This window comes from Triticum urartu, chromosome 4 (assembly GCF_003073215.2).
Source record: "Triticum urartu cultivar G1812 chromosome 4, Tu2.1, whole genome shotgun sequence".
In the NCBI taxonomy this organism is placed as follows: Eukaryota; Viridiplantae; Streptophyta; class Magnoliopsida; order Poales; family Poaceae; genus Triticum; species Triticum urartu.
This window is the reverse complement of record NC_053025.1, coordinates 553,409,879-553,419,215: the sequence shown is the minus strand read 5'-3', so window position 1 is coordinate 553,419,215 and position 9,337 is coordinate 553,409,879. Positions and strand designations below refer to the sequence as shown.

Sequence of the window (9,337 nt, the reverse complement as noted above, 5' to 3'; positions counted from 1 at the left end):
ACTTACCAAATACTACTGAAAATTGATTGATCTTATTGGCACATAAAATCAGTTCAAATAGATCATGGGTAAAATCCGGTTTAAATATGTTGGTGGCATAAGAAACGGTGGGGAAAATTTAACCGGAGTGAGGCGAGACTACCAACTCATCCATTAGGAGTAGAGATGTGATTACATGCATAGAAAAAAAATGAAGGTTAGCTACCAATTGAATGAGTACTTATTGCCTCACTAAACAAAACATGAATTTTGTTTATAAGCTAATAAGACGTAGGACAAAGTCAGCTTTAAAGCAAAAATAGTGAGAAAATGTGACAACAATAGAGATGAGCTGAGGTAGGGAGGGAGAATGGAAGAAAGAAATCTAATACGTAACCCTAAATGCTTCTCAAATTAGGGGAGATATTAACAATCACATTGTGGCACCATTGCTTCCTACATTTTTGGGTTTAGTGTTCAAAATATCAAAAAATAACATTTAAATAAAATTCAGAACATTTTCCGTAGAAAATAAAAACTAAAGACTTCAAAAACTACAACAAGTTTAGTATTGTTTTTGTTGTAGCACATTTTATAATTATCCCACTAATCTTGCATATTTTCAAATTAAATTCAAATATATTTTTTCAAACAAAAATACCAAAGAAATTTCTCGATATCTATATAATGTTTCTATTTGATTTGAATAAAGTGAAAATAATGTGAAATCTCTTTGAAATGTTTCCAAAACTGGTTCAGATATCATGGGGATAATTTAAATCCATGTGATTATTAATGTTTCAAACATTTTGAAACAAAGAAATGACTCTGAAATAGTTCAGAGACTTTGAATAAAAATATATTTTTCTAAAATATACTAAAATAATTTAAATGTATCAGAATATATGAATGAAATAATTGAAATTTGTGCATTATTAATCTAATAATTTTTTAAAGATTAAATATCATTTAAAAATCCATAAAATCTAAAAAATTGGTTTTATAATGCACTGAAATAACCGGACAAATTTGAAGCAAAATATGTCACTCAAAGTTATTTTGGGAACTTTTCATTTGAAACAATGAAATATTTGGTTCATGTATGAATGCACCTTAAACTATCTTGAAAGATAGTTGAAACAGTGAAATCTAAACTAAAATAAATGTATCCATGATCAGTTTTGCTCTCAAGGTTTTGCCACGAAGAATTTCGATACATACAAATATCACAATTTTCTTTAAAGAAACCAATCATCTAAATTATCATATTGAATAAAACATGTGCGTTTTGTATGAGGATAGATAATGCATGCATCCGTCCTCCTATCTACACACTCCCTTATATTCCCTGACACAAAGCTAACATGGGAGGTATTTAGGTTTGTATTTGCAATTGTTCGGTATGCACTGGAATAATGCCTAACTTATCTAGAAATCTCAAAGCATAAATGAATATGATTGAAACATACTGCTCCCCAAGGTGGCAGGGCCATTAGAAAATCTAGGTTCTATATCATGTCCACAACAACAATAGACTATTGTGGTGATCTGCAAGGCAGGTGAGTATTGGCACTTATGGTATCTAGTCAATGCAATGGTAGCTTAAGATTTGAAGTCATGGTCTAGTCGTTGACTGGACCCAATAGTGGTAGAGTGTTCGAGGCTAGGGTGATAGCTTATGCACCTTTCTATGCAGTTGAATACCCTAGGTCTAGCTTTCACATTTCAGACTAGGTGAGCATGACATTCTACAATATGGCTTTCGTAAGTGCGTTGTTCTGCAGTAATAGGACTGATTGTGTGGGAGTGAAATCCTAGATTTGTTGAATTTGATAACTATGGTATGATTCAGTTGTATTTCTCATTGAAAGCATCGCTTGATGACAAGGTATTTCACTTGTTATTGTTGTGCAATGTTGGCTTTGGGATTCAGTATGTTGCCACTTATTTCATGGAGTTTAAATTTTTTGTATTAGTTTTGTTATGTGTGTCCTCAGTTGGTGCAAAGGCGGAGGGTTGATTATTTCGTTATCTAGAAAAGATTTCCTTTCAAGAATGTGTACCATCATATGTAATTCTCCTTTTTCTTTTGCAAAAAATGACTCATATCTATTCTAAAAGTTTATCGGAAATACATAGCATCTCAAGCATAAAAGAATGAATTGAGGTCCCTAGACCACTGGACGACCACTATCGCCGTCAGAACGAGTCACCGGCACGCCTCTGTCACCACTCCCATACTGGAGCCGACCTAACTTTATCGACGATAGTCAGGGAGTCTTCGTGCATGTGCCCCTAAGAATTAGCGCCCTAGAGGCGCCGTCATAGATGTTGAAACATTGAATATATCTGAAGAACCTGGCAGCAAATGTTATCGTCGTGTATGCACAATGAGAAATCCTAACCTCACCGCCCCTATGAGTTGGCAAGAATCTACATTCGAGCTCAGTCTAATCTGTCCCGGAGGACGAACTTGAAGAGGATCGGAGCCCAGAAGACTGACTCTAAAAATAAGCACCGCCATCCGTTCGAGCACCACTCCTGCAAAGACTAAAATCCTAACCTGTTTACTAGCTGAAGCCGAGGTACCAGGATTCCCCTTCCTGTCATCGATCTTGAAAACGATAGACAAAGGGGAGATGAATCTGCCGCTAGTCGACGGAGATCGAGGAGAGGAAGGCTTTGCCGGCCTTGGGATAGGGGAAAGAAATACGTCTGTTGTTCCATCTAGTTCTCTTTGTCCTATTAGATTTTAAATAAAAATACAAATAAGATGTACTCACTAAAGTTGTATAAGGAGTACAGCTCATTTTTTTTTAGTTTTGATATATAGTGTACTCATTATATGTTTTTGCACTGCGAAGTACTATTTGGCTGCGTAGACGAGTGAAAATTCTGTCAAAAAAGATCTTGAGGAATAAAGTTCGTCTAGTCAAGGTTTGCTGTTGGCTGCGGCCTATGCTGGCTTCAGCTTATTATTTATTTTCAAATATCAATACTCGTCCACTCACTTTACAAAAGTACACCGGCGCTTTTCGCAACAATAGAGTCGGCCTGAAATTTGGAGTCCGGCGAAGATCCAAAGGAAGCGCGTAGACAACAACAAACCCAGCTTCTTGGGGAACGCTATCTCAAGGACTTGGAAGGCTTTGTTCCAGCAAAGATCCAACCGAATAGCCGCGTGTGCATAGACAAGACAACAAGTGCCAGTTATCGGGGTTTACCACTACCCCCCAAAACAAAACAAAATTGGATTGGTGCGCAGGCATAAAACTTGTCGTTGACGGAGTATGTTCACAAGGCAAGGGAGAAATATGGCCATACGTCGAGAAACATGGAGATATGTTCAAAGAGTTCAGCGTCTAGTGGGATCGAGGTTCCATCTCCACCAATGTTTGATACTGATCTGACATAGCCGTAACGTACAGACTGTCGGGGATTAATAGATGAGGCAATGCTTTTGTCTTCGTTTCGGCAAAAAAAAAAATGTTGAGCGTGGCAGATGATCTTCACCTACGAAACCCGCTACTGAATAAGTTTGTTCAGAACATGAACACAGGGGGACGCTATGCTACTTCCCCAGTGGCAGCAACATTTCTCTGACGAAGTGTTCTATGATCACCATCCTTTTCTTCCGAGGAGAGTATTAAGCCGCCAGAGTTGAACCAATGCCTGTTTGCCGTCCAGCAGTCTTGCGTGTCTCCGGTCGGCTTGCTGAGAGAGCTACGAGTCTGTGACCAAACCACTACTGTTTTCCACGATCAATCGTGAAGCGGCAGCTGACATTAGTTACATCGTATGGTCGTCCGTGTTGGTAAAATTCACACTGTACTGTGACTTTACGTCGTCTGCCATTGATTGGTGTTGCAGGATACCGCGCTCAAAGAGTCAAAGTAGCCACCGGGAACAACGACAGGCTACATAGCAGCACACGAGCGCTCGTGGTCTGCCTATTACTATTAACTTGTGCCGGCGCTAATTGCTGGACCTGCGCCACGATCCATCGTTTTTTAAGCGTCCTGGTGTGCGCAGTTGCTCTAATCGGACCGTTTCAGGGCACCCATTTCCCACCTAAACTCGGTCACAATAAGTCAACACTAGAGCTTATATATACCCAGAGAAGCCCAACCACACTGGAACCACACTCCAATCGCCTCCTCTCTACTTCTCCCTAGCTCGACCACACGCGATCGAGGTTAATTTTCCAAAGCCGGCTACCGAGCAGGACTGGGTGAATGGCTTCCACGGTGACGCTGCTGAGGAAGACGGCCGCCATACGGATGAGCGACGTCGCCGCCGTGGCGTCGTCACCAGCGGCGACGACGACGATGAAGTCGCTTTTGCTGGAGGGAAGCAAAGGCGGCGGCGGCGTGGCGAAGAGGTGCTGCGGGCGCAAGTGCGAGCTCGTCGGCTACGACGCTCTCCCGGCCTTCCTGCAGCACAACGAGTTCATCCTCCACTACTACCGCAGCGAGTGGCCCCTCAAGGAGGCGCTCCTCAGCGCCTTCGCGCTCCACAACGAGACCATCAACGTCTGGACGTAAGCCTCTCTGTCCGCCGAGCACGTACTTCCGGGACACGTCGCGCATGCGCTTTAGAAGCTGACGCGTGTTTTCTCGCAGGCATTTGATCGGCTTCTTCGTGTTCCTCGCGCTCACCGTGTGCGCCGCCACGATGGTCCCCATGGAAACCAGTGTGATCCACTCGGCGACATCCGCGGGCCTGGCGAACTGTACCGGCAACGGCGACCCCATGGTGCTGATGGCCTCCTACAGCACCAGTGGAGCGGCCGTGGCAATGCAGACGCTGCTGCGCCGCAACGTGTCCGTCTCCGGCGAGACGGACCTCGCGGCAGCGGCGGCGTTGTCGCTGTTGTCGGGAGAACACGGCCCGGTCGAGCGGTGGCCGTTCTACACGTACCTGTGCGGCGCCATGTTCTGCCTGCTGATGAGCAGCGGGTGCCACCTGCTGGCGTGCCACTCGGAGCACGCCAGCTACGTGCTGCTCCGCCTCGACTACGCCGGCATCACCGGCCTCATCGTCACCTCCTTCTACCCGCTCGTCTACTACACCTTCCTCTGCGACCCCTTCTCCCGGACGCTCTACCTCGGCTCCATCACCGTGTTCGGCGCCGCCGCGGTGGCCGTGTCGCTGCTGCCGGTCTTCGAGGCCCCCGAGCTCCGATGGGCGCGCGCCGCGCTGTTCGTATGCATGGGCGCGTCCGGCCTCGTGCCCATCGTGCACAAGATGCTCGTGTTCGGCGCACGGCCCGAGGCGGTGGTCACCACGGGATACGAGGTGGCCATGGGGGTGTTGTACCTGGCCGGCGTGCTGGTGTACGCCACGAGGGTGCCGGAGAGGTGGATGCCGGGCAGGTTTGACCTCGTCGGGCACAGCCACCAGCTGTTCCACGCGCTTGTCATCGCCGGCGCTTACGCGCACTACCATGCCGGCCTGGTTTACTTGAGCTGGAGGGACATGGACAAGTGCTGACCACTGTCGTGCACGGTCTGCCCGGACAAAGAATTTTGACGAAAGAAGTTCTAGTACTACAAGAATTGTGGTGTTATTGAGCTATACACAAACCTTTGCCAGAACCACAAAAGAACATCAAATTTCACACTTCTTGTGTATAAATAGACTTGACATATAACTAGTTCAATGCTCTTACTTTGCCGACAATATTTTTAGACATAAATATATCGATTCATACCAAATTACTATGAATAAATGACCATAGTTGGAGTATAGCCGAAACTTAAAATGTAGCCCCACACGCTCTCAGACCTTGACTCCACAATTTGAGTCCCCCCCCCCTCCCCCAACAAAAAAAGCTCTAAAATTTGAGGATTTAAATTGAAGTGGTTCCTTACCAAACTCGTATAACTTAACTCCCCAAGAAGATTTAACACGAATTCATTTATTTAGGTCAATGACTTAAAGCTTCACTACTTCATAAAATGATATTTTGGGCACATAGTTCATCGGTTCCTTAACATGAGAACTAATCCAAACAAAATGACAAGAACAATTACACACTTTAACATGAAGACAACTTATTGCTACCACAAGTGCAATCAACACCTTTTCCATCTCCTTATGTTCACCATTAACACTTTTGCCCTTTGTTGTTGACTTCTGTGCCCTGGACAGTTGTTTCTTCTCTTAATTCTAATGTAAAAAAATTGAACACTGCATCCTCTATAATCTCATCTCTAGTATCAAGTGCACCAATATCCAATAGGCCTCTTTGAATCAATAGAATTCTACTTCCCAATACCAAAAGTTTAAACTTTTCTGCACAATATTTAAGCCAACATTGAGCTCACATTGCTTGAAACCGAAAAAAAACACCCGCAAAATATTGCACTTACTTTGTCCTTTTCACACTTATAGTGGAACCATCTGGGATGTTTCTTCGTCGTAGAGACCCGGTGCAGCACTGGTCGCCAACAGTCGTTGCATTTCATGAGTGGTAGAGGGGAGCCAACGACTTGCTGGGTGACGGTTGTGCCCAGTCGAGCAGCTGATGAGGAAGAGTGGTGAGACGCGAACACTGAGATGAGGAGGACATCATGGGAGGAGCTCCGAAGGCGACGCAGGGCACTCTAGGTGGCCGCGCGGTTCTGTTCTCGATGAAATGCGGCTTCGTGGTGGCCATTCTCGTTAACAAGCCCGAGGCGGCGGTGGGGCCTAGGAGCGATGATTAAGGCGGCGTGAGCGACCCACGAGTGAATCAAAGTGGGGCGGTAGGCCAGCGAGCGTATGGGGTGTCGGCGGAAGTGCTTAGTGGGCGCAAGAGGCAATGCTCTTGACGCCACCATGGAGGCGGACATGCAGAGGGAAGAGACAACCGAGCAAGGGGATGAGATCTTTTTTGCTGAGAACTTCGTTCAGACGCTCAAATTTGAGATCCACTAGAGGGTTCTTCTATTTTTTCCGAGTTATACCGTCTAAGCGTTTGGCTAGGTGCGCCTTAGCTGCTCAAAAGAAATATTTTGAGGAGATAATCCCATCTGAAGGTTTGCGACTTCGCATAGTGTTGCTCTTATATTAACATGGCCCAACACCCACATGTCAAGTCCTTCCTTCCCATTCCCTAGTTCTCCCCCTATCAAGCTAACACAAACATTTTCTGCGGATTCGCCCAAGGTCACTGTAACACCCCGGATATGACTTTCCCAATTTGTACTCCAACTCTTGCCGTTTCCGGCGTTAAGTTATTTTATTTTCTCGGGTTCGGGTTTTTGTCTCCGTGTGTTGTTGTCGTTGTCATGCATCTCATATCATGTCATCATGCGCATTCCTTTTGCATACGTGTTCATCTCATGGATTCGAGCTTTTTCCCCGTTGTCCGTTTTGCATTCGGGCGCTCCGTTCTCCTCTGGTGGTCATTTCTAGATTTCTTTCGTGTGTGGGGATTAAACATTTCTGGATTGGACCGAGACTTGCCAAGCGGCCTTGGTTTACTGCCGGTAGACCGCCTGTCAAGTTTCGTATCATTTGGACTTCGTTTGATACTCCAACGGTTAACCGAGGGACCGAAAAGGCCTCGTGTGTGTTGCAGCCCAACACCCCTTCAATTTGTCCCAAAACCCATCTAAACCTGCTCCATCATCTAGAGCGTTCGATCACGATCGCGTTGCCGAAAACCGCACCTCATTTGGACTCTCCTAGCTCCTCCTACCTATAAAACTAGCTGCTCCCATCGGCTCACCCGCGCCGCCCGCCATGCCCGCGCCTCCCGCGCCCGACCCCGCCGCCTGCGCCTCGCCTCCGCCGCCCGCCGTCACCGCGCCGCGCCGCCGCGGACCACGTCGCCGGCCGCTGCGCCGCGCCTCCCGACCCGGCTCCGCCGCCTCCTCCGACGTCGCCGCGCCTCCCCCGACTCGCCGGTGACCGGATCCGGCGAGATCCGGCCCGGTAGGACCTCGGGCCCCTCCTCCCTCGAGCTCCGGCAGCTTCTCTGGCCATCTACAGTGCTCCCTCCGGCGAACCTCGATCGGCGTGCAAATCTGGATCTGAGATATTTTCTCGTTTGGTTGACTTTTTGCTCGAAACCCTAATCCATGTGCTCCTGTTCATTGCATCATAACTTTGCATCCGTAGCTCCGTTTTGAGCATATAGCATATCAAAATGTTCATCTCAGAGAGTACATCATTTCATTCCGCTGCATCATTTTCATTTGAGTTCATCTTGATGCCCGAAATGCTGTTAGAAGAGGGCTACTTGAGATAATTGTCAGATCTGCTACTCCATTTGCATATTTGTCATTTTTGCCATGATTATTGTATGCATGTTATGCCCATGAGCTCTACATATATTTTGTTAAGGGTTTTGCCATCTTTCCAGAGGTGCAACCCATGTATTTTTGTGATGTGTGTGGTGACTAGTGCAAGCTTGCGAAGTGAGGCACTTGGTAGTGATCCGTGCCTCTTTTGAGGATGATCAGTAAGGATGTTTTGTTAATCTTGTAGTTCTCTATCCATCCATGTCTTTGTTTGCAATTATGGAGCACCCTAGCTTGAGTCAATCGAGCTCTACTTTTGCTACTTTGTGAATCTGGGCAGATTGTCAACTTGTTTGCAATTTTTCCGATGATGTTGTAGTTGAACCGTGCATGCTATGCTATTGTTCTTGCCATGTCTAGCTTGCATTTTGTGTATTCTTGATGGGTGTATGCTTAGTTTTTCATGACTTGCTCCGTAGTGAGTGTATCGAGCTCGTAAACATGCCTACTTGATATCTGTTTTCAGCATGCTCCAGTTTTCACTAAGTCTGTGATCTGATTATGTTTTTGCCATGTTCACATGCTTGCAAATGTATTTTGTGATCCCTTTTGGCTCAAGGTCACTAAGGAACTTTTGTTAAGCTCCTTGAGTAGCTCCATGCCATGCTTTACTTTTCCATGTTCAGGTCCTGTAGCATGTAGTTTTGTTGCTCCGAAGAGTGCTACCTGATATGAAATTCCAGACAAGTGTTAATTTCACTAAGTCTGAGATCTGTTTGCCATATGCATTTTTGCCATGCTTGTTTGAACCTGTTAATGTATGATTTGGCCGTAGGTCAGTGCTAGACTTTTGTTAAGAATCTTGAATGCATCCCTGCCATGTATTTTGTTGCCATGTTTGGGTGCTGTAGCATGTTCATCTCATTGCATTTAGATGACTACTTGCTGTAAATCGCAGACCGGTGTCATATTTGTTTTGCTTGCCATTTCCAAACCGTAACTCCGATTCCGACGTTCTTTATATCGTTTTCAAGCGATTTCATCTCATCTTTCCAGTGGCACACTCGGATTCCCAAGTTGAGGCCAGGTTCATGCATTCCTTGTCACATCTTGCATATGCATCCCGC

The 9,337-nt window shown here is 45.8% G+C and overlaps 1 protein-coding gene across 1 annotated transcript; it reads left to right on the top strand.

Annotated features, from left to right (window-relative positions):
• The first annotated feature begins 4,139 nt into the window (after positions 1–4,139).
• LOC125554122 (heptahelical transmembrane protein 4-like) lies at positions 4,140–5,654 on the top strand. The gene is made up of 2 exons (XM_048717726.1): positions 4,140–4,519; positions 4,602–5,654. Exons 1-2 carry the CDS (start codon positions 4,215–4,217, stop codon positions 5,470–5,472), a joined length of 1,176 nt encoding a protein of 391 aa, XP_048573683.1. The 5' UTR covers positions 4,140–4,214; the 3' UTR covers positions 5,473–5,654.
• Positions 5,655–9,337: the final 3,683 nt, after the last annotated feature.